This window comes from Pteropus medius, unplaced genomic scaffold (genome assembly GCF_902729225.1).
Source record: "Pteropus medius unplaced genomic scaffold, Ma_sr-lr_union100, whole genome shotgun sequence".
In the NCBI taxonomy this organism is placed as follows: Eukaryota; Metazoa; Chordata; class Mammalia; order Chiroptera; family Pteropodidae; genus Pteropus; species Pteropus medius.
In genome coordinates this window covers 5,471,880-5,497,407 of record NW_024354886.1, presented here as the reverse complement: position 1 = coordinate 5,497,407, position 25,528 = coordinate 5,471,880, and the positions used below count along the sequence as shown (strand labels likewise).

Here is a 25,528-nt window from a genome sequence, read left to right as displayed (position 1 = left end):
CTCCCTCGAGCTCTCTCTCACTCGCTGTGATCTCTCTCTCTCTCTCTCTCTCTCTCTCTCTCTCTCTCTCTTCTCTCTAAGGGAAGACTAGAAGAGGTGAAAGCTCAGTGGCCAGCACTGACTATGAGGAATCAGAGTCAGAGGCAGGTGAGCGGTGATATGGGTGGGGAGGGTCCCAGAGGAGAAGGTTGAAGTTGGACTGCAAGAATGGGGAAGAATGGGTGGAATTTCAACAAAGGGAGCCATGTCTTTTTCAAAGGGAGTTTGGTGAATTATATAAAATTAATATGATAACTATGTACAGTGTGCTTCCGGGACAGGCTTTTCTCTCTCTCCTCTCACTGGGTACCTTCAGGTAGAAGGAATGAGGCAGTAGATTCCCTGACACTTAAGACCATGTTTTACATGGAAAACAAAAAGTATAGTTTCAAGCCCCGCCTCAAAAAGAAGAATTTTAAGTCCCTCCGGGAAGAAGTAGGAAAGTTCCTTCCTCACTGCCCTCAAAAAGTATCCAGTAAAATTTGGTCTGGATGCATTTTGCAGATGGGAAAACTGAGGAGCAGACAGTATAAATGATTTTGCCCAAGTCTCAAATGTGCTTGGGCAAAGGCTTGGAAGGGGGAAAGAGCATAATATGTTGGCCTGGAACGAAAAGGCTCCTTGAGAACCTGAAGCAAGCAAAGAACCAGCCCAACACCAGCCCTGAGCAGATGCACGACCCGATGAGTCGCACTTCTCAGAACCTCCTCTGTGAAATGGACACACAAGGCAACTGTGGACTCCACAGGACAGCAGAGTATGGGCATGAAAGTGGTTTTACTGGGATTAGTTACACAAGAATGATGGGGACTGGGGTGGGGGTCTTAGGGGGAATAGGCAAACAAACAGCAGATTCTGGCCAGTGATGGTCCCCCACCACACCAGCTCAGCACCTTCCTAGGGGCACGCATGGGATGGAGGCCCCAGCTCTTCAGGGCCTCCTGGCCCCAGGAAGAGCTTCCTGCTCCTGCAGGACCTGCCCAGAGGCCTGGGGCTGTTCTGGCCCCCACCCCACCCTGCACAGACTCACAGTGAAGGGGGGCCCACTCACTCCCTGGAGCAGCTCCTAAGCTGAGAGCCGGGACCGTGGGTCCAGCTCAGCCCCTACAAGAGGCTGCATGGAGACCAGATCAGGATTGCTACCAGGCCTGCCCAGCTGGCAATGCAGGTGGAAGCCCAGCCACAGGGCACTTCTGAGTCCAGCCCTCAATGGCAGGAGGACAAGGAATTACAAACACACTTGCCCTTTGACCCAGCACTATGTTGGAATTTACCCTATGGAGACATGCAAAGTAGCCAATGCACAGTCACCCATCTTGGCTGTTTGTAAAAGCACAAGATCTGGAACCACTTAAACGTCCCTTATGAGGAGGCTATTAGCAGAGAGTGCTCTGTGGCCATACAAAGGCCTTCCTCACTGACAGAGAGCAATCCCCAAGGACACCGTGATGTCACTGAGCAGGGCTGCAGACATGTGAAAAAGGCAGGGGAGAACACAGGTGTACACACATTCCCCCTGATACACTAGACGAACAGTGTTCCCAAGTGTGTGACACAGGCAACCCCTGGCCAGGCCTGAGAGCTCCTTGGAAAGGAAAGCAGGGAGGGCACAGGGAGGGCACACAGAGAGCAAGGCTACCATTGGGGACAGGTCGGGAGTGGGGCACCTCCTTTGGTTCCTTTGAACACCCTAGGAAATGTATTATGCATTCAAACAAGAATGCTGTAATTGAAAGGAAAGCCCTGCCTGGTGGTCTCCAAGTATCCTGGGGCCACTGGATAAAAGGCCCATTCAGGAGAAAGAAGAAGAAAGAAGCATCTTTAAAGGAGGCCCTCTCAGGTGACCCCACACCCTCTCTCTCCCCACCAATCCCTGTCTGAAATGCTTGAGAATGAAGCCAAGACTCAAGACCAGAAGAGCCCAGCACAGGAGGTGGGGGCTCCCTGGCCTGGTGTTTTAATGGTGAGAGGAGGGGCGCCAGATCCAGGCTGACCATGCATGTGTTGGGGGAAGACGAGCAAGCAAGGGGGTGACTTTCATCTGGTTGGGTTTGTTGTACTTTCCTAATTGATTTTGTGTCTGTGTCACTGGGATACTTAGGACCATCTTAGAAACCACTTAAGCAATTTAAAATAATCAAAGTACTGTACTTATAAGGCACTTAACATTTCCTCACACTTCAGCTTCCCATAAACCCCTTCAGCTGCAACTTGAGGCCAAGCAGTCAGGAGCAATCGCTGTGAGGAAGGAGGACGCCTGTGTCAGGTCACAGCTCCTGCCAGGTCACCTGGAGTCCCAGTAGCCCCAGAGCAACCCCCCACCCAAAAAGCACACCAGGCTCCTCTTGAGCCCCTGTGTGCCTCTCTCTCTCATTCTCTCTCTCTCTCAGTGTCTCTCTCTCTCTCTCCTCTCTCTCTCTCTCTCTCTCTCTCTCCTCTCTCTCTCTCTTTCTGTCTCTCTCTATCTCTCTCTGTCTCTCTCTCTCTCCTGGTCAGGCCTTTGGACTCACCATCCCCTCCTCCTGGATGCCCTCCCCTGCCAGCCAAAGTGCCCCTCTACCTAGTTAATTGTGTGTACTGGCCATTGAGTCTCAAATAGTTGTCCTCCTATAAGAATCCTTCCTTCACCCCCACTGCCCAGTCTGATTAGGAGGCCCCTCTTCTGCACTCCTGGGGCATCTCATCCACCCCCATTACAGCACTCATCTCACTGTCATGAAATTACTGCCCATTCAGCTCCCAAACGGTGAGATCCTTGGCCCATACTCCGTGCTTCTAAAGCATGACACAGCCAGCACAAAGCAGGGGTCTGTGATGTTTGTTGGGTAAGATAGTGAATCCGAGCATATCCCTCCTCTGAATGACACTAGAACCCAGCCAGGCTACAGCTACCCTGAGCACTCAGCAGGCCCCAAAAGCACCAACTGCACCAGAGGGGAAGTAAAGGCAAGCCCTGACTAAAGCCTCATCTTTATCATCATCCCCACTTTACAGAGGAAGACACCCTAGCTCAGAGAGATCCAACAACTCACCCGAAGTCACACAGTGAGTATGCGGCAGGGCAGGGAGGGGAACCTCCAAATGTAGGTCCAAGAAGCACTGGGGAGCTTGATGAAACAAGCCTCCACACCCTGAGAGCCTCCCTAGCAGGGCTGGCTTAGGCCCAGGCACCCCTACAAAACCTGTTTCAACAGGCCTCCAAGGGTTCCACTGGGGAGATGGGTGTGTAAACCAGTGCTGAGCAATATGGCAGCCTCTGGAAAAGTTCTGGAAGTTTATTCCCGCCTCGACTCTGCAATCCTGCTCCTGGGTGTGACCCGCAAGAAACTCTCCCAAGAGCACAAGGAGGCACTGGCAAGCATGGTCATGCAGCACCGTTAGTAAAACCAGAGAGATCAACAGGGGACTTGTCTAGGTGACCACAACAGAATGAACACGGAAATGCACAGGGCACTGCTGCGTGGAGGGGTGAACTGCTACATGGCAAAGGAAAGGAACAAAGCAGATCGCATAGCAGAGTGACACTGAGCAAGTTACAGAATATATACAATATGATCCCTTTTTTATCAAGCTTACAACATGCACGGCTAAGTATTATTTGTGGAGATATACAAAGAATTTAAAGTGCATAGGAATTCAATTAAAAACACCCATAACGACAGGGCATGGCTGCCTCTGAGGGAATAAAAAAAGAGTAGGATGAAGAGGCTCATGCAGGGGCCTCCCATTTGCAATATTTTCTTTCTTAAAATAATTTTCACACAAAATTAGGGCAAAATGTCAATATTTGACAAAGCCTAGTGGTGAGTACAGGACACTTTATATTATTCTTTATAATTTTTCATAAGCTTTAAATAGTCTGTTATGAAAATCTATATGCTGCATGAGAGACACCCCTTCCCGTCAGACCCACATTGAAGAAGCCACTCATCTTTAATAAAATAAAAGGCTCATTTGGGAAAGTTGTGTGCACCCCACTTCCTGCACGCCCCCTCACACATGCCCCCAGTCCTAAATCTCCAATATGTCCCGGAGGGCAGTTTCCCACCTAAGGGTTAAGCTTTGCCCTCTTCTTGCTCTGAGGCAGGGGCCACAAGAGATTCCCTAGCAGCTTCCAGAATCTGAGCATGGAAGGAGGAAGCAGCTCTGGGCATGAGGGAAGGAAGCCAAACACCCCTTGCCCATGGCCCTGACAGAGGTTAATGCTGCCTGTCTTTTCTCCTAAACCACAGCCCTGGGGGATGGAAAATGAGGTAAGAGCTGCCTCTCTTTACTCTGCAGCACTAACACCAGAGAACCATTAGGGCCCCGCTCTGCTCTGCTCTTGCACAGGGTCGGTGGGGGTGCTCAGCAGGCTCCCTCCCTTCAGGATATTTAAGCTGTGATGAGTTTTAAACTCCCCCTCATCTCCTAGGGACAGCTTGGGAGCAGGCAGGGACCTCCAGCATCCACAAGGCCTAGTTCTACCCTACTGCACCTGCACTGGGCCAGGGGCAAGGCTGGAACAGACAGAGCTTCGCACCTCCTGGGTCACCCTGGGGTACCTCTCCATGAACCTCAGGGAAAACTGAGGCCTGGGGAGGACTCAGGTTCACAAATGAGGGAATTAAAGAAGCAAAAAAGGAGAAGAGTCCAGCCCCCTCCTCATGCACGAGCATGCCTCAACAGCTACTGTTTCTTGAGCACCTGCTACGCACTAGGCTTTGTGCTCGTCACTTTACTTTGTCCCATTTAATATTAACAGCCACCCTACCCATCTACCCATTTTACAGATCTGCAAACTAGGCTCAGAGAGGATATGTGACCTGCCCAAGGTCACAGAATCAGCAGGTGGCAGAGCCAGGATTGTCCTTTCTGAAGCAGGTTTGTGCCCCCTGTGACAGGTCTGGTCCCCCACAGCCCTGGGCAGTCTGCAGAGCCAGCCCTTGTCATCCCCAGGCAGTCAAAGCAGAGCCCGGAGCAGCAGCAAGACTTGCCCACAGTCAGGTCATACTTTCAAGGAGAAATTTCTAGGGCTATGTGGGGGTCACCTTGAGTCAGGGGAAGGGGCCTGAGTGGGCTCAGTGCCCCGCAAGCAGTGCTCAGTACTAAAATGTCCACAGCCATAATCAGGTATGAGGCAGGTGGGTGGCCAGAGTGGGTACAAGGCTGGGACACCACCCAGGAGCAGGTGGGCTTGTCAGTGGCTCCAACCTCCTGGCCTTAACCATGAGGCTGCCCCACGACAACCAGAGAGAGTCCCAGACAGAGCAGAGAGAGTCTGAAAGGGACCAGGAGGAAAAGAGATGGGAAAGGACGTGAGAGGAAAACAGAGCTAGCCACAGAGACAGAATGAGGCAGGTGGCTGGGGCGCATACAGAGAAAGAGGCCATCAGACTAAGAGTCCCTGCTCCCTTCCTTACATCATAGCTTCAGGCCATGGCTCTCTGTGGCAGTCCCAGACTCAAGAACAAGAAGCAGAGAAGCGAGGCCAAGCCTGCCTCTCCTCCCCTCACCTAGCCCGGGCCCCCAGGCAAGTGGCAGGCGTAAAGGTCAATCGAAATATAAAGTAGAATTTGCCTTCTTTTCATCTCCAACGTGTCTGGGTCATAAAAATGCTAGTTTAATAAATTGGGAGGAAACTGAAAAGCACACAGTTCATTCAGGGATGGGCAGGGGGAGGTAGGTAAGTTTAACCCTTCAGATGCTGTGAGCCCACCCCTGCTGCTGGCATAGCTCCCTCAGGCTCCCTGTTGTCTGTCTGTGAGTCCTTGGGCCAGAAACTGGTGGTGGGGAGATGACGAGAGGTCAAGCCCAATCCTGCCCTAAACATGATCATGGACTTTGGAGAGACCCCAGAGTGCCACGTGAGAGACCTCTACTTACCCTAGGATCATTTCAGCCTTTGGAGGGCAGGGAAGTCTTGAATTTTGAGTCAGGGTTGAAAGAGGAGTCTGACTCTGCTCATCAGACATCGAGAAAGGCATTCCAGGAGGAGGGCATGGCCCAGGCACAGGCACAGAGGCAGGTTTTGGAAAGCACAGCACACGCTCAAGGAATGTGCAACATAGAGGTGACTGGAGAAGCCACTGGTACCTGACACCGGAGAGTAAGTTCAGGGGCTCCTTCTGCAGAAAAGGCTACTGGGTAGAAAACTGGAGTCAGAGCCTATTGAACCTAACACCCTCATTTGACAAAGAGGACAGCTGACCCAGCCAGGGTCACACAGAGAGTTGGCAGCAGAGCCAGGCCCAGAACACAGGTCCTACAGCCCTCCCCAAAGTGGGCAATAGAAGATCACGCCCACCCCCACACACACACCTAACAGTGTGATGGTCAGGAGAACCCCAGGACCATCACTCAGAGGAACTCAGGGATGACTCACCAGCGCCCTGCCCTCCACGTTGCATGGCTCCCCACCTGCATGGCTCAGACCACACCCCTTCCCCTCAGATGTTCTGGTGGCAGGAGATGAGGACTAACAGCACTGAGCCCTACTCACGCCAGCTCCCCACAATATCATTCTACTTCCACACCTGAAAGGCACATGTGATTCTGCCCATCTTACAGATAAGATGAGCAAGGTCCAGAGAGACCAAGTGACCTGGGATTGAGACCTGAGCTCTCTCCTGCATGGCTGCCTCCACAGCCAGTGCCCTGGGCTGCCCACCGTGAGCAGGCACTCGGCAGATACCCACACTCATCGTGCCTGGCACTGCCCCGAGCACTTTCTATGCATTCCTCATTTAATCCTCACGACGCCCTACAAGGCGTGTGCTACAGGTTTTTCCATTTTACAGATGAAAAAATTAAGGCACAGAGAGGTGCCTCCCAGGTAATAAATGGCAGAGCCTGGGAATGAACCGAAGCCATCTGGTCCCAGGCCTCACTCTCTAAACACTGCATGTTACTGCCCTCAGGGCATCCCACGTTTCTGGTCCTGCCTCACACAGGTCTCCAGAATCCAACTCTTTTCATCCTCAGCAGGGAAACAAAGGAGGAGGAGCTGGAAGAGGCATGGAAAACCTGGGTGGGAGGAGGCCAGAAGGATGGGAGTCAAGGGAAAGAACATGCCTCTCACACAGGCTCTGCCCTTATATCTCCTCCCCATCACCTCTGTGGCGTCACAAGGACTGTCCAGGGGCCACTTGCCTATTTTACAGGTGAGGAAACTGAAGCTCTGAGAGGCTCAGTCACTTGCCCAAGGTCACCAGAACTCTGGTGACCCTCCTCCCACAACACCCTTTGCAGTAAGAAAGAGCAGGATGTAGGTTTGGGGACCCCTCGATCCTCCTCTGCCTGTTCCCGGAGCTCCTGGGTCAAGTCAACAACTAAGTACAGTCCTGCCCCAGGGCCTTTGCACTTGCTGTTCCTTCTATCTAAAAAACTTCCTCCAGATATCCACAGGGCAGCCCACTTCACTCTATTCAGGTTTGTGCACTAACATCCCTTCTTCTAAAAGTCCGTCATTAACCATCTCGTCTAAATTGACACCCCTGCTCCCCATGGCTCTCTAGCCACTTTCCTGCTTTGTTCTGCAAGAAACTTCTCCCCTTTGACATTATATGTTTATATGTTTTACCTGTTCATTGCTTGCCTTCCTCTTCAAACATGGAACCCCACCAGGGCAAGGCCTCCGTCCGTTTTGTTTCTAGCTTTACAAAGTTGCTTAGAGCAGTGCTTCTCCACCTGGTTTGCACATGGGTATCACCTGGGGAGCCCAGGCCCCATCTCAAACCAAATAAATCTGAATTCTTGGGATGGGGCTCGGGTACCAGGAGTTTTAAAACTTCCCCAGGTGATTCCAATGTGCAGCCAGATAGAGAACCACTGCTCTAGCAGAGCAAGGCTCAGGGATGTTCAGTTCAGATTGGGTGAGTGAGTGAAGGGATTTTTACAGATGGGCAAACCAAGGTCCAGATGGGAGAGGGAGAACCAGAAGCCAGCCATTATAAACTTGAGCCTCCCCAGGCTCAGTCCCACCTCAGCCCCTCCACAACGTCACACACCTCACCCAGGTCCAACCTGGTCTCTAAGAGCCCACCAGGCCTCTCTCCAGGGCATCTCCAGGAATTCTCCCCAGAGGCCCCCAAAGGTTGCTACACCCTTCTTTTGATTCCAAAATAATGAGCCTGTTTGCTGTCACCAGAGCTGAACCTCCTGCTTCCACTCCCATACCTCTTGTATTCAGAGAGGTTCTGCCAACCCATGGGGCACCTCAGAGGAAATGGGCTTGAGCGAACTGCAGGGTGGGTGGGGGGACTCCCTGGAGAAACCAGGTGGGATGGGAATACCAGCATAGCAAAGAGGACTCAGAGCATCTGGTCCAGCAGCCAGCTGAGCCTCCCAGCAAGTGTCCAAATACAGACCTAGGCCCCAGGTCTCATCCCCCGCCGGAGGGCCAAGAGTCTCATGATCCCCAGGTGGTTGTGATTAGCCCCACTCTTGAGAACCACTGGAGCGACGTCAATTCTACCCCAGTGGCCCCATCCACAGGGACAGGACCTGCCAAGAGCACAGGGAGAACTGACAGGGAAGAGTGAGAGGGCTCCAGCATTGCCTGGAGCTGCCCCTCAGTGCCACATTTCTCCTCCTCCCACCTTCCTCTCCTCTCTCTGTTTGGGCTCAGGCCTGACCCAGGGTCTTGATGTCCACGTCCCAGACTCCTGCTACAAAGAGACACCTGAGCTTAGAGGAAAGAGAGACACTGTAAAAGCAGAAGGAGGGCTGTATGGTCCTCACATTGTCAGGAGAACAGCCCCTGACAGTCACACTCAGCGAGACCCACTTCCGACATCTCTTCCACACCTTCCCATCCCTCAGTTGCCCGGCACTCTGCAACACTCGAATGTCTATCACACCTGTTCTAGTAACATCAGCGTCCCCTAAGCACCCACTAGGCTTTGCACACATTATCACTTGTGCCAAATGAGTGTAATCACATTCATTTTACGGATGAGCAAACAGATGCTTAGAAAGGCCACACAGTATGGCCACGCCACCCTGAACGTGCCCAATCTTGTCAGATCTCGGAAGCTAAGCAGGGTCAGGCCTGGTTAGTACTTGGATGGGAGACCACCTAGGAAGACCAGGTGCTGTAGGCATAAAAAAAAAAGAAAAAGAAAAAGAAGGGCCGCACAGTAAGTATCAGACAAGATCTCAAACTCGAGCCTGTCTATCTGATGGCCAACAGATAAGAGAGCAGAGTGGTGAAAAAGGTAGATTCAGGACCAAAGAGCCTGGGTTCATATCCTGGCTCTCTACTACTTACTAGCTGTGTGACCTTGGGCAAGTTGCTTATCTTCTCTGTGCCTCAGTTCTCCACACATAAAATGAGAATAATAATTGTAGACCCACCTCTGGGGCTTGCTGTGATGATCGAAGCAGATCCTGGCACGGGATATGTGCTATGTAAATATAATTATTCCACCTCAGGCATCTGACCGGGAAGGTCTCTCATCCATCCCTGAATATTTATTGAGCAAGCCCTCTTGGGATGAATCTCTAATAACAGCCTACAATGGTACATGAGGATACCATTTAACAGAGAACAAAGCTTTAGATGAAAGGAATCCATAAGTCAGTGAGGAGCTGGAAGTGTTTGTGGGGAGGAAACACATCCAGGTGGCCCAGGGATCACCAGAGAGGTTGGCACTAGTGGGCACTGGCTTGACCCAATGGTGAAGTGGGCCCCGACGGCCTGGAGCTGATGCAGAGCTCTGCAGACCACGGCTACCTGCTGTTGCCACAGAGTTTTGAGGAACACGCAGGCTATAGATGCCTCACTCCCTGTGAGTCCATTGGGCCAAGATTTCCTGAGGGCCTACCACGGGCCTGGCACAAGCTGGGGGTCCTCAAGGTGCAGTTTAGAGTCTAGCAGGGGTCAGCTCCCGGTCTCTGTCTCATCCACTCCATGTTGAGGTCGCAGCTCAAGAGCAGCCATAGATGATATGTACATCAGTGGGCATTGCTGTGCTTCCGTAAAACATTACAGACACTGAAATTTGAATTTCATGAATTTTCCTGTGTCATGACATATCACGATGCTTTTTATTTCCAACTATTTAAAACACAAAGACCATTCTTAGCTCATGGGCCATACGAAGACGGGCAGCAGGCTGGAGGAAAAGCCAACTGTAAATAGGAAAATAAACGTGGACATGACCACAAACTGGGCAGGGGAGGGGAGGGGAGGGCTTCTCTGAAGAGAGTCCATTTAAGCTTAAGGTAGTATAAAAAGGATCCAGCCTCAAAGAGTGAGAGGAGAACATTCTGGACAAAGGAAACAGCAGGTCCAGAGGCCCAGAGCAGGAAAACAGCATGGTGTCTTCAAGTGACACAAAGAAAACTGCATGACTGGTATGACGTGCACCCAGGAGAAACGAAGGATATGGTCAGGGTCTCCAGGAAGCACGGGGCCTCTCAGACAGGCAACGAGTTTGGGAGTTTGCATTTAGATCTAAGGGCAATGAGAAATCAACGAAAAGTTTAAACAGGGGGATGAGCTGGTGGCCAAAATGCTGCCAAGTATTTTGGCCTGGGCGCCAGGAGGACAGAGCTGTCTTCAAGGAAGAGGGGCAGGCTATGGGAGAGTCTCAAAAGTTTTTCTTAGTTGTGCAGTGAAAATACTTTAAAGACACAAAACCCGTATCCTCAACAGAATATCTGGTGTTAGCTAAGCCACGAAGTTTCCCCAGGAGCCCTAGGCTAGGCGCGCTGAAGGGTAGACAAGACAAGCACCAGGCAGCCACAAACCTTTACAGCACTTACAGCCCCACATGGGACAAGAGAACTCACACAGCCGGGATGGGTGTGGTGTACAGGCTAACATCCATTACCGGCATCCCTGGCTGGCTTCTCTTGAAAAGCTGAGGCACCTGCCTACCTACCCATTGGCTGGCATTCCCTCCATTCTCCCTCCTGCCCACCCTTTCCTGCCCTCCCTCCACCCTATCCCACTCCTTATTCCCATGTCCCACTGTTGTGACAGGAAGAAAACTCTCATTATTCAAAGGTTAAGTTGGCTACTCAGTCTCAACACTCTGCAGGAAGACACAAGAGGCCCAGCAGATGGTGGGGCCTCTCCAGAATCAGCCTCAAAGGTCACCGTCTGTCACTGCCCACCCGCTCCAGCCTCTTCCGCATCAACGAGCCTCTCATGCTGACTTCAGGCCCGGCTACAAGCTGTGCAATGACATTTCCTGTGGGCTGACTGTGTGCCAGGCACAGTGCTAGGCCTTTTGTGAGCATTAACTCTTAATTCCTACACCTGGCCTATGAGATCATTATCATCCTCGTTTTACAAATGAGGAAACTGAGGCGCAAACAGGCTAAACAATTTGCCAACATGGCAACGGCTCTCTGGCTCCAGCATCCAAATCCTTAACTGCCACACTGTGCAATCTCTCCTTCTTTGAGCCTCAGTTTTTTCTCCACTGCAAAATGAATGAGGGACTCAATGAAATGATTTCTGGATCCTTCTACACTATTACAGGTCCAGGACTTAAAAAGTGCTTCTTTCCAGGGTATGTTCTTTCTCCTTCCACAACAATGGCTGCTCTCAGGAAGAGAGCTTATTGGCTCACTCACACTGTGGTGTAGACGGCTCACACAGTGAATGGATATGGTGGATAAGGTGAGGTAACTCTGGCGGAGCAGATATTAAAACCCAGGGCTAACTAGCTCTAGAACCTGGGCTGCCCCCATAACATGGCATTGTACAGGCCACATCCTGTGGGTTTAGGATCTCTTCCAAAAGGTACTCTTTACCTCCATCAATATTCCCTGACCTACGAGAATGGAGCCAAAATGAGGACAAAGGAGCAGGATGGGAGCAGGGAAGGGAGATAAGCTGTCAGACCCATGACTTCCCAGAGTTAAGGCTCCTGATCCCCAGTGAAGGCCTGGGTTTGAGAGCCACTTCTACCCCAGTTTACCTAGGCAGGCAGCCTGGAAGGAGTCAGGTCTAGGAGCTGGGGACCTGACTTTCAGCCTTACCCTGTCACCTAATCAAGGCTCAGTTTCCACACCTATAGGATAGGGAATTGGCCCCTTCCCGCTCTGACAGTTAAGTTCTGTTTACATCCTCATCCTGACTGTACCCCATTATCATTCTCTAGGCAGGAAATCACCCCTAGTGCTCCTAAACCCGGAGCTCCTCTCTGAGCTGTGCACAGGAAATCCACCGCTCTAAGGAAGGAGAGCTATAATCACTGCCTCTGGTGGAAGTTCCCAGCAGGCCCTTCTAATGGCCTTGGCAGGAGTAGGAGTGGGGCTAGAGCTGCTGTGGTGTCCTTTGAAATAGATACCTGACAGGGCAGTTCCCCAGGGCCCCCAAAGTGCCCCTCCTTCATCCTCTTCTGCCTGAGGCTCCTGCTCCTGACCCCCCTCCCCAAAGTTCAACCTTTCTACGTCTGTAAATGGCTTTTAAGTTTCTCGCCGGCCTCTCATGTCTACCAGTTTAATTATTGAGGAGCTCTCTTGTCGCCAGCCTGGAACATTAACGCTGTTAAAAGGGACCCAGGGAATGCAGACCACAGCTGTCAGTCTCCCTCTGGCTCTCTCCTCATCTCTCCCCGACTCCCTTTCCTTTCCCAACATGCCCCTCTTTCCCCCATTCCTTCTCTCTTCCACAAGCCTCCAACTCCCAGTCCTATCTTGCTCTCAGTGTAGCCTGGGGGACTCCTGATCCCCGCCCCCAACCCACTCATATCTCTGTAATCTGAGGAGAAACAGACAAACTGAGACCACAGCAATATATGACAAGATGGGCAGAGGAGGAAAAGGCACACCTGTGAGCCCCAAGGCTGGTGTGGCACTTTGGCCCCAGGCCCCCTCAACCCACCTAAGACCTTCTCCAACCTGGAAGCAGTTAGCATAGAAGTCACAGCCCACCCCATGTGGGACACTAGTCACCTCATCCCAAAATATCCATGTTTCCAAGAACACACTTTAAGGCCTAATGCTGACATTGACCTTTCTTAGAGCTTCTGTCAGTGTCAAGTGATTCCTCTGAGCTCCTTTGATATCTTTTCCATCGCCCTATCAAGTAGGCACTGGCTCCCCTCTGAGAGATGGTGGGGAGGGACTCTCACCAATGTCATAGCCCCAAGAGCCCAAAAAGGGTGTTTTACATCTTTCTAAAATAATCAGAGTCACAAGTTTCATTAAAAAGCTCAGATAAGGAAGCTGCAGCAGCCTCCCACACACTCTGGCCTTCCCAGAGGATGGGGGTCTGTGCCCCACCCAGGTAGGCTGACGAGGAGTCCAGGGCTTGTTCCCCCTGCTGGATGGCCCAGGTCACCTCACCTCCCAGGGTAGGCTGAAGTGATGACTCAGCTAACCCAAGCCATCAGTAGGCCCTGGACTGAATAGCTGAACCTTGCTTCCACCCTCTCTGGGTCTCCAGGCCTCACTGCAAAATTAGGCAGGTGGAAGGACTGGGTCAGGCTACCCACTCTCCAACCATCCCACTAAGGAATGGCAGAGAGCAACGAAGCTCCCCGGGGACTGTTTGAATTGTCCCTGCGAGGGCAAAGTCTCCTTCGGGTCACCTACTTCATCTTCATTTTCACTCTTCATAATGCATCCATTTGTTTTAAAATTAAAAGTGTTTTCATCTAGATCCTCAAGTGAAACCAACTCTCCAAGAAAGCACAAAGGACAGGACCAACATGGCACACGTGGCCCAGACCAGCCTATAGCAAAGTTCCAACCCCATCCCACACAGTGAAAGGGCAATTCTAGCCTCCTTTCTTTCCAAACTGCCCTCATCCCCAACACAGGGACCTTATACACCATTCACTGCCATTTCTACCCCGGCTCCCACAAACACCCCCAAGTACTGATGCATGATAGGATTAACAAATGGGTACCAGAAAGGGTCCAGGGGAGAGGGGTCTATCTTCAGCACTTCCCACATGGGGACCAAACATCCTTTCTCAGTACACTCCCTAACTCTAGAAAGACTGAGGAGAGAAGGGGCCATATCCAGAGGCAAGAATATGACACCAGAGTTAAGGAGGGACCCAGCGGCTTCCTCTGTACATCCCTTTCTCCTCACCCTGGTCTCAGTCTCTGTCTCTGTCTCTGTCTCTCTCTCTCTCTCTCCCTTTCTCTGTCTCTCTATCTCTTTTCCTCTCCTCCTCTCCCCACCTGTCACTCTCTCACACACACACACAAACACACATGTGTACACACATATGCGCACACAAACAGAAACACATGGAACAAACAAGAAGTCTCCAAGAGAGGAGCAGGCATATAATTATTGGTAAAATGCTTGTAATGTTTTTTCTCTCTACCCAGTAGCTTTCAGTTGTTTTAGCAGCTTAGCGAAGCACTCAGCTCCAATTGAATTGCAAATCAGCAGCTCCTGCCCCAGGAAGAGAGGAAGGGAGGCGGCAAGGAGGGGGCAGGGAGCGATTCCAGAAGGAAAGGGAGAAAGGTGTGCAAGGAGAAAGGGCAGAAGGAAGGAAATGAGTGAGGGAAGCTTGGTTCATGGCCAAGGGCAGCAGAAACAGACACCGCCTGCTTGCTCCAGGCCTTTTTCCATCCTCATCTACATTCTCTGTGGACTCAGTGGCCCAACGCCCCATATAAAAAATCAGGACACATTTTCTAACCATAATCTTGGGGCGGAGCGGGAGGGTCACGCGGGGCTTTCTCAACGACCCAGAAGAAAAACATATTTTTCTGGGGAATTGCAATTTTTTGAAAACAATGTCAAAACAAAACCCTTTCTACCTGGCAAGCTCCAACGTTCACATTTCCATTCTATCTGACTATCTTTTACTCTGTTTACCTTTCTATCTGTCTGTCTTTTTATATATTTGGCTGCCTATCTCCTCCTCTTTCTGTTATTCACCAGCACTTCCTTTTCCATTCTTGGTTCAGAATTCCCCACAGAGGAGCAGAGATGATCAAATAGCTGCCACCGGCCAGGTGCTGTTTCAGCACCACGGTCAGCACCACAATGCTGAGTCTCTTGGGACACCTTCATTCTACTGCGCCTAAGCTCTGACCACAGATCGGACTACCCCCAAATTCTCAGATACTGATCCCAGGGGGGAAAAAATCCCAGAAAAAAACTCCCAGGGGCTGGTGAGGCCTGGCACCCTGTTGGCGGAAGAACATCTCTGGGGCCAACCAGCAGGCACTAACCTTGAAGAGACGAAGGATGTTGGCCACCATGATGGAGACTGAGCTCCCTGAAGCACCGATGACACCCACCACACGTTCAGGTTTGGTAATGATGGGTGGGCCGCCACTGCCACAGCGGACCTCTGTGCCATCCTTCTCGATGAGCGCCTGCACAAAGGTCAGCGACTGCTCGAGGGCATGGGTGTCCCTCGAGCAGGTGTCCAGAATGCGGGCGCCCAGCGTGATGTTGGGCAGCAGGTCCGGGTCATTGTTGATGCGATCCAGAGCAAAGAGCATGGCCTCCAGCCGGTGGATGCCCTTTTCCTTCTTTAGTTCTCCACAGGCCTTGCCCTCTGAGCCCCGGCCATGCACTGGGAACAGGCCACCCAGTGTGATGTCCCCATCTATGCGGATGGAATTCATGTGGGGGTGGCCCTTTGGCTTCCCCAGGGAGGAAGGCACCCAGGAGCCATAAAGGCTGAGGAGCAGGCAAAAGGGCAGCCGAGCCCACCACCAGCCCCAGCCTCTCTTCCCAGGCATCTCAGAAATCCCTAGAGATCCATGAACGGCAGGCCCCACTCTTAGCCTTAGCCACCCCCTGACCCCACAGCCTGGGTGACCATGGGCAGAACAGCCCCCACAAGTCTCTCCAAGGTAGCTTCAGCAACAGGGTGGCTGAGGGCAGCCAATGGGGTGAACCATGCTGGTGCTCCTCACCACTTGGGCAATGCTCAGTTGCCGGCACAGGCCATGCCCACAGATGGCAGGGAATGGCCTCAGTGCAGCAAAGCTCTGGTCTTGGTTCCCACGTCCTGCAGGCCTGTTCTTGGTGGATGACTGTGAAAAAGGGAGCGTTGCTCCTAGCTTGGCGAATCTTGGCATCGAGGAGAAAACAGCTCCAATGTTCTCCTACCAACCTTAGAAAGAAGAGAGAAAGAGAAAGGGAAAGAGTCAAACAGAAGCCCAAAGAAGGCATTAGCTCTTCTGATCTCTCATGGGAAGCCTAAGAGGAGATACTGGAGGTTATTGCCAAAAACTCCACAAATCTGTACTTGGTTTCCTCCTGGATGCTACCCAGCTTTGGTCCAAATGGGAGAACTTAAGGCAGAAATTAAGTCATGTTTGAACTTTTCTTAAAGCCTGTACCCACTGCCATCAGACACCGGGGCATCAGAGAGCACGCTCCCCAGGGAACAGCCTAGAACTGGCTTGAGAAGAAGAGGAGCCTTCCTCAACATTCATCCACGAGAAAGAGAAGCAAGAAACCAGTTCCACTGGGCCCAACCCCATTTTAGAGATGAGGAAACGGAGGCCCAGAGCAGGAGAGCATTTTGCTCAAGTCACACAGGTAGTGACCAGCAGAACACTGCTTAGAACCTAGATTCCCAGCTCTGGAACTAGAGACACTTAGGTTCCTTGGGAACTCAGAGATAAGGCCAACAAGGGCCCCTGGAGAAGAAATCAGGCTGGGAGCTGCTCTCTCTGAAGGCCGGAAAGAAGCGAGGGCTATCAGGAGGCTTCAAGATTCTCCTCCTGAACCCAGCTGCACAGCAATCCCAGGCAGAGGGTAAATCCTAGGGCTCCTGAATGAGAAGCAAGCCTCCTTCTCCTCATTTGCTTGGTCTCCCTCCCTCTTTCTGGCCATCTTTATCTCTCAATTTCTCCATTGCTCCTTCTCTCTTCCCCACTTTCTCCCTCTGAGAGTGGGGCTCAGGTTACAGCCTGAGCTACTGCACACTATTAGGATCTTGTCATTATTATTGTTATTGTGATTAAATATTTATCTGCAAGTGAGGAGAGAACACCAGCTCTTCCTCATTCTCACTGCTAATTTGGGCTAATTTCCCTTGGGGTTCCTTCCCTCACCCCAGCTTCTCTCCTCAAAGCCAGCAACCTCCCTCCCCTCAATCTAGGAGGCCACAGAGAGAAGGCTCGAAACTGAGTCAAGGCTTGGCTAGAGGGCTGACCCCAGGCCCCCTTCCTCATGGATTTATCAAATGACGACCAGCAAGCCACCTGCCCATTCTGTGCCTCAGTTTCCCTAAGCATTTGGAAGAAGGGCTATGTTTGGATGGAGAGGTTTCCCTGGAGATGTTTTCCCTCCATCGAGGCCAAGCCCACCCATCCTCCACCTTTAATTCCCCCCACAGAGGCCCTGACTGCTCCAGTTCTGGAGAAAGGGGAGGGGAGGAGAGGCGTTAGCACCTCAGAGTTCAGTCTCAGGGCTTCTCTGGCCAGCACCTTCTGGACCTTCACTTCATATCTGCTCATACCTGCTCATCAAAACGCTCCCTCCTCCATTAGCTCCTCAGAGGCCAAGAATACACTGTTAATTCTCCTTAGCCCCATTCTGCAGGTGAACCAGTAGCTCAACAGCATCCCAAAGTCACACGACAAGTCAGGATGGGTCCAGGACTCAAAGCCAGCACCAATCACACTGGGGGAGTCCTGGGGATGCCTGCAGAAAAGCTTCCTTACACCACCCTCACCCCTGAAGCCAGGATCCAATGACTGAGGACTAGGGGTCGGTCAGTGCTTTGGGGAGGTGTAAGAGCTGTTACAATACAGAGGAGGGGTGGCAACACCTGTACTGAACTGTCATCATCACTCACACCTCCATGTGAGTGAGTTTGTCAGAGCTCTCTCCGAGGTGGCTACGGGGACTGAGAGGATGTGGAGAAACGGTTGCCGACAACAATACTAAGTAATTAAGAAAAAGAAACTGGAAAAGCCTTAAACAGATCCCACAGTCCTGCTCCCTAGAGAGTCCTCAGCTTCAAAATGTTAAATGGGTGGGTTGGAGTAAGATTCAATCGAGGGACCAAATGTCCCTGCAGGGGCATTTTCAGTTGTCCTAATGATGGTAGGGAGTCGCCTACTAGCCTGAATCCAGGCAGGGGTCAGAGACGACATGTGTGGGACGGCCTACGCAAGGAAACACCGCCTTGTCCAAATGCCAATAGTGTTCTGAGGAGAAATAACAGCAAATGATAACATATTGCTATGTGCCAGGCACTCTCCTAGGTATTTTGCTTACATTTCCTCAGGCAGTGCTCACCTCTCTATGAGCTGGGTGGTGTTTTTTTCCTTATCACACAGATGTGGAGGCTGAGGCACCGAATCTTCATGAGCGACATAGAACCCAAGGACAGAGAGCTTGCGTGGGCTGCCCGTGCCCCTGACCACTCTACCACACTGGCCTGGAGGGTCTCTCAGGCTCTGCCCAGTTCTAACAGCCTGGGAGTTCAGGCCTGGTTTTCCTGAATTTCAAGTGGAGGGACTGTTGGCATTGTGACAGGCTGTGTGCCAAGGCTGCAGCAGGGCATTCAGGAGACCAATGCACAGCAGCTTTTAACAGTCAAGCCCTGCTCAGGCTTCTGCATCCTTCCTGAGGGCTCAATGCTGGCTTCTTCTTAAAGCCTGAGCACCTGTGGGCTAGGGCAGTGTGTACACACAGGCGCATGCCCACACACATCACACACCATACACACACCATAGACACAGACACACACACCACACATACATACCATAGAGACACACCTTCAGCATACAGACATATATACCACACACACACACACACACAAAGGACAGAGGCCACATGAGGGAAGGAGGCCTCAGTGAAGTGAAAGGCAAATACTTTCAGAATTAGAAGCAAGACCCCAAGGGCACAGGCCCTGCCCCGAGCTGTTCAAACTGCCCAGAAGGCCTCCACCCAGAAGGACTGGATTCACTCCATCCCTCAGTCCTACCAGCCCTGCCTTTCCTGAGCTTCTCCAAAGAGCTGAGCAAACCACAGCCTCTTTCTAGGGTTCCCTCCTTCCTTTGATCATGCAACAGGAACAAGGGAAAAGTAAAAATACCCTGTGAATGAAAGGAGCCACCAAGAGCAGCGGCTGGGGGTAGGGCAGGATGGAGAGGGAAGCCGCCTCCATCAGCAGAGGAACGGGGAGCTGGGTGGAGGGAGGCTTGGAGCCTTCAGACCACCACCTCCCAATTCCAAAACAGCCAGGAAAACTCAGACTTGGGACAGTTAGGGGAAATCCCTCCTAAGTGAGATCACCAGGATGGCTGCAGATGCAAGCCAGTGTGCCCACCCACTCCCAGGTGGGTCTCTTCTCCCTGTCTTCCCTCTCCCTTCCCAGCCTCCCTCCCCCCACCCTATATTCACTTCCTCCCCTAGCCTTTGCTAGATTCTTTGGCTCTAGAGGAGGACAGAACTAAGCAGGAAGGGATGAGGAGCAGAGGGAAGAGCGCACAATCATCTCCACACAGCAAAGGTTCACTGGCCAACAGCATTTTCCAGAACATTCTCTTCAGTGAAAGGGGATGTGAAGGGAGCTGGGGGGATGGTTACAGGCCACCCTTGCCCTCCGGGCCCAACCACCCCACTATCTGAGGGCCTCTCTGCTATCTGAGGACCACCTAGAGGACTCCCAGACCTGCCTCAGTGACCCCTTCCAAGTCTTAACAAGCAGAATTCCATGCTTTTCCCAGGTCTAAGCTGAATCCTCTCCTCGGCACGACCCTGTACTGTGCTCCCAGGGGTGGGGGCAATAACCAATAGGTTCCCTCCCATCTGCAGCCCTCCAAGGAGCTCTTAGGCTCCTGGCTCCTCCCCAGGCCAGCCCATTGTGGCTCAGCGAGGAAAGCCGGGCCCAGAGAGGGTTCCAGGCCTGCTCTGGCTACTCTCAGTGCCCTCTCCCCTGCCTTCCTTAAGCCAAGCCTCCTGACCTGGCGGAGGCCCCTTCCTCTCAGTGTTTCCACGTTCCCTTCAGCACTTATTTCATTTCTATCGCCGTTGTTTCTGCTAGGCCCAGCCCGGCGCAGGTGCTCAGCAAAGCTTGGGAAGTGTGAATAGATGAGTGGGGTCTGTTTTGACTCTCCTGAGCTGTTTACATGCCTCCTGTCGAATGTTATTGTTACCGTGAAAGGAGGGGCTGATTATTCCACTCTCCCAAGGGAAAAGTGAAGGCAAATCTGAGGTCTCTCCTCCTTCCTTTACCACTCCCCACACATGGGATGCCATGTGGGGCCAAGACGCTAAACTATAGGCCATCTCTGTGACCTCCTCTCTCCCATCCTCCCGGTGCCTCCATCCTGGCTGGGCAGAGATGTGGCTGGCTGGACAGTCTGGACACAGGGAACAGGTCATGAGAAGCCATGCTCCAATACAGCTACACCAGTGACAAAGCCCGGAGTTTGATCTCCACCTACATGACTTCTAGTCTGCAAGGAAAGGAGGGTGACCAATTAGCTTCCTCAAACCCCAGCAGCACAACCCTTTCCCGCCTTGGACCACAACTTGAGAAGATCATGTCATACTCATCTTGATATCGCTGCATCCCAGCCTGCACAGTGCCTGGCATCCTCCACCAGCATTTGTGGAAGTAAATGATGGGATGTGAGTGAATGATTCCTGGCCTCTGCCCACCCTGCTCTCCTAGGTAACCTATTTCTATATAAGCAGAAAGAGCAGTCCTGCTCCCAGGCACGACCCAGCCTGGGTCATGTTCTAAGAGCAACGAGAAAGGCACAGTGGGGTTCTTGTCCCCTTGTCCCCTTTCCTTCATTTCCTGGAGCTGCTCCAGCTTATCAGCCTGAATCATGAACTCTCCCAAGTTCAGAAACCCCAGGCCTCTCTGTTCCACCAAAACAATAAGGGCCTGATTCAGAAGTGACTGATTCTGTGCTGGGCATGTGGCAGGCACTGAGAAATTCTTGTGAAAAGAAGAAGGAAGGAGAGAGGGAGGGATGGAGAAAGTAATTTCTTAGCTTAATGCCAATGGAAACTAAGGAGGGGAAAACTTTAACTCAATTGCCTGTGCTTCCCCAACCTGATTGCCTACAGCTTCTTCCTTGTGACACTTACCCTCCAAGTAGCAACTAAGTTCCTTCCTCCTCCAAGAAGCCTGCCCTGATTATTCCAGTTCCTATTATCTCCTTCCTCCACAGTTAATGCCATAAAGCCTCTCTCTTTCTCTTTCTTTCTCTCTCTTTCTCTCCGTTCCTCTCTCTCTCTCTGTCTCTCACCTCTGTCTCTCTGTCTCTGTCTCTCTCTCCCATTTGGCACTGATGAGCTTGGGAGCACATTAAGGGCTTGTATGGACAGCACCACCCTCACCTCTTTATCCCCCCTGCCTAGCCCAAGGCTCAGAACACAAAAAATTCTCAGTAAATAACAGGACAAATCCAGGTCCCTGCCCAGAGCCAGCACAGCAGCCACCCACACCAAGGCAGAGCCAACGGCAGGGTTGGCTCTACAGCAACATCCGGGTCCTTGGAAAGGGATCAGACCTTGCACTGAATTCTTACAAACCTCTTGTGTGGTCAGGCATAGAATGCAATCCCTTCTGCTACATCCATTCAGTTACCCAATGTGTCACTCAAACATGTGCTGAGCACCTACTGTGTGCCAGGCTCTGCTCTGGGGACTGGGGAAACTGCTGGGAGTGAAACAGACACAAACACCTGCCCTGTAGAGCCAACATCCCAGTGCGGGTAGCGCAGGAGAGACAATAAATATATTTACACACATATGTGTGACACTTCAGGGAATCAAGGGGCTATAAAAAAAAATAATAATAAGACCGGTAAGGAGATAAGTAATAACCCAGAGGGGCTTTTACAGAAAAAAAAAAAAAGTCAAGGAAGGCTTCGCTGAGGTGGTATTTGAGCAAAGATTAAATACAGTAAAAGTATGAGCCATGTATCTGGGTGAAAAGTGTCCCAGGCAGAGACAACAGCAAATGCAAAGTCCCTAAGGTAGGTGTGTGCTTAGCAATCATTGTTCAAGGAACAACAAGGAGGCCATCATGACTAGAGGGCAGTGGCAAGACGGAGAGGCAGGAGAAGAGGTCGGAGAGGGCTCCAGGCACAAGATCACACAGGAAATTGTGGGCCATGTAGTGGACAGAGAAGTGAGGGCCCAATGGAGGGCTCTGAGCACAGTGACAGGCAAGGGACACTTGACAAGAGAAACCTGAGGCTCAAATGGCAGCCACCTACTAAGGCCACGGTAGCTCACATTAGTTGAAGGACAAAGCAAGCACCTTTCCTTGTCCCTACCAGTTCAGCCCAGAAAATGCCCAGCCTAACCTTCCCCCCTCACCCAGGGCCAGGGGGCCAGCCACCAAACTCATGCCAGCCCAGATCTCCTTCAACTGACAGCTGCCATTCCCATGCAACCCCCAGGTCTCTCCTTCCCACCCCAACTCACCCCACCCCCACATGCCACCATCTTCTCGTTTTTCAGCACAAGACCTAAGTGGGCAAGTGTCTTTGTTTTGCAGCTGTTGTTATTGTGAGCTGGCTGCTAATGCTGTTTCTTCCTCTCTCCTCCTTCCTGTCTCCCCCTCCTTAAAACAGAGCTCCCCCAACCTCGGCACTGCCCTGGAAACCTGGGGCCCACTAGCCATAATGAGTCAACGCCCAAACTCCACCATCTTGCACAGCCATGAACATAACCATAGTCATGGATGAGACTTCCATTCCCAGGCCACACTGAGGCCAAGCAGAGAAGGGACAGTGACATCTGAGAAGCCAGGACCTGCCAGAAATTTAAGAATCAGGTCAAGTCCCCAATTTTTATTTCTATATTCAGATCTAAAAATAATCCTATAGCAAAGACAGTGTTTTTACTAGAAGTCATGTCCCCAACCAGAAAACAGGTCCAGAGGCTAGCATCTGTACCCCTGAGGAACAGAGGGGTGGCTGGGAGGGCTGAGTGTGGGGAACAGGGCAGGACGCAAACCTCTTGGTACTAATGCAGGTGGCTCAGCCTGGGATGAGCAGCTGCCTGAACTCTCCTGGGACTCGCTGTCATCATGGCCAACGGGCAGCCAGTGCTTTCTCCAGGAGAACCTGGAGGCTTAACTAGATACCACAGCTGGCTCGTCAGTGTGGCTCGGCCCTTAAATGGCATGGGTTGTCACTGTGGGTTGGCATTTCCCAATTACTGCAGATAATATCTACCTTAATCGAATGGGGTCCAGATAATGTCATTATGCACTATGTTCCCCAATTTATTTAATATACATGTATACACATATATTTATGCCTCACTGCCACCCTGAGATTTCTAAATGTAAGGTTAATAATAAAACATTTCGACAGGAGTCATCAGCTTTCATTTAAGAGGTGATTTTTACTACCCTTGTGGTGCTCGTTTTTCCAAGGAGTCCAAACAGACACAGACAGGCTGGAAAAGGCTCTCTCAGGCCTGCAGGCTAGGAGGTAGGGTGGGCAGGGCTGCAGGGCGGGCTTCATCTTTTCTAGGCAAGTTCTGTTTACCCACCTCCCTTTCGGGAACAGGCTCAGGCAGTGAAAGAGAGGTGGGGGGAACTGAAGCAGAAGCCCCCAGAGCTTGACACCAGGACTGGTGGGGTGCAGTAGCTTGTTGGAAACAGAGCTACCAAACCTTGGATTGGGCTGGGAGGCGACAGTGGGAGAGACACCGGAGACAGTACTCAGTAAGGAGAGAAACAGAGCTTGCAGGAGCAAAGGGAAAGGCAGCCTGTACTCTGCAAGGGCCAAAGGCAGAGAAATCTCTAAATTAATTTTTGATAGTCCCCTGCTAACTAGGGCAGAGTTGACATGAAAACAAGCCCTCCCTGGTCTTTCCAGGATCTGGCATGAGGCTGGATAGGAGCAACAGAAAGCTGGTGTTGTGTACCCTAGGCCCGCTGCCCACCTGGGGAAGGCCCTCAGCCTCCTCCCTTGGGTTGGCCTGGACAACCAGCAGCTCCTCTTCCAGCCCTGGTGAACAGGGCAAACAAAGCTCAGATGCCAGCTCCCCACATGCCTTCTCCGGGCAGCAGAAGCAGCTACCACTCTGAAGAAGTGAGATAACCTCCAGCCAGCAGCCAGCAGGCCCAGCTGCCCAGGCTACCAGCAGGGCCTGCCCACTGGAAAGTTGGGTTTCTAGGCTGAGCAGAGGAGGACAGCAGGGGTGGGCAGATGTCTTGGGGTGGGTGGTAATTAGGGGCTGCTGGCTCCACACTTGTCTAGGGGAGAGGATGCATCTATTGGCTGTAATTATAACCCTCAGAAGCCCGTGGGTCTTGATCCCATCTTTTCCTGCCAGCTGTCCCCCTGCAGCTGGGCGGATTCCGGTGTGGCCATGCATCCTGGAGTCTGGGCTGGGGCCCCCAGGAATGCGGTGGGGGCTGAAGAGCTCTTCTGGCCTGGGTCTACTCCCTGACCCTTCTGGCCAGCACACTGTTCACTCACACTCTCACTCACTCACAGGATTCCTCACCTACCTCGGGCTGCCTGCCTGCCATTGTGCAAGGCGCTCCCTCCTGGAGACTTCACGCCTCCAACAGATGAAGCAGCCCAGATGCAGGTTGGGGTAGGGAGAAGGGAGAGAGGGAGGAGCAGCCTATGCTAAGCCACTGAGGCAGAGAAAGCAGTGCAAATCCTGACATGCTCCCACCTCCCCCTCCTCCTCCCTGCCTGCTCAGGACCTGCTCTACATAACATGCTACATGCCCCTCCCCCTCGCCCCAACCAACCATATATCTTCTGAAAACTCTACCATCAGTAGAGCATTCCTTTGGGTTAAGCATTGCCATCTTCTTCTCTGGGACTCTCTTAAATGCAAAAGTCCCTGAGAGGGGTGGCCCTTGACGTGACTAAGACCTCAGGCGGATATAACTTTTTGCTATTTTTGTCTCTGATTGGTGTGGAGGTGTTGATAGGTGGGGAAAGTTGATAGCTAAAAGGACAAAAGTTGGGGGGCGGTGAAGACAGTAGTCACCTAATTCACAAGTGGGCAGGCATGCTCATCTAGGGCTAAGCAGAGGCTCAGGGGTACCATTCCCAAAGGCCTCTACCCCATCCCAAAGACAAGATTCTAAAGCCCTCCAGCAAGTGGTTACCGGGGAGGGGTGCAAGGGCTCTGACCCCAGTCTCTACTTGTAACCAGGCACTCTTTAGGGGCCCTTACCACTAGCTCTCAGGGCCTGCCCAGGAGAATAACCACACTCAGGAGCCTCTAGACTCTTGGGTGGGAATTCTCTCTGCCACCTCAGGAAAGGTCCTCGGGAAGGCTCCTGCAGGTCCTCACCTTCTCATGGAAGTTATCCCACCACTTAAGGTCCTGAGGCTTCTGAGGATCTGGGCATGCATACCCAGAACCTAAGGCCCAGCATCTCGCAGGATCCAAGAAGAGAGAGGGACAGACTCAGAGCACATCCTGGGGGAGTGGGAATTAAAACATTCTTCACTTCCACCGTGAGCTGGCCCCAGGGATGTGAGGCTGGGTAGCAGGCTGTGGGAATGAGGTGCCCAGTATGGAGATTCTCAGGGTGTTGCCTACCCTGCCTGCCCTGAGACCCCACTCTCATCCGAGAAAGGATGATGACGGAAT

At 52.0% G+C, this 25,528-nt stretch overlaps 1 protein-coding gene and 1 pseudogene across 1 annotated transcript in view; one reads left to right on the top strand and one right to left on the bottom strand.

Moving 5' to 3' along the window:
• The window catches only part of LOC120597598 (metabotropic glutamate receptor 4-like), a 79,163-nt gene that overhangs the window by 52,202 nt on the left and 1,433 nt on the right, over nucleotides 1-25,528 (bottom strand). Inside the window, exon 2 of the mRNA XM_039856151.1 lies at nucleotides 15,135-16,076. Coding sequence (XP_039712085.1) covers nucleotides 15,135-15,699 — 565 coding nt within the window. The 5' untranslated portion in view covers nucleotides 15,700-16,076. The remainder of the gene's footprint in view (nucleotides 1-15,134; nucleotides 16,077-25,528) is intronic.
• LOC120597773 (uncharacterized) lies at nucleotides 9,004-9,122 on the top strand (annotated as a pseudogene).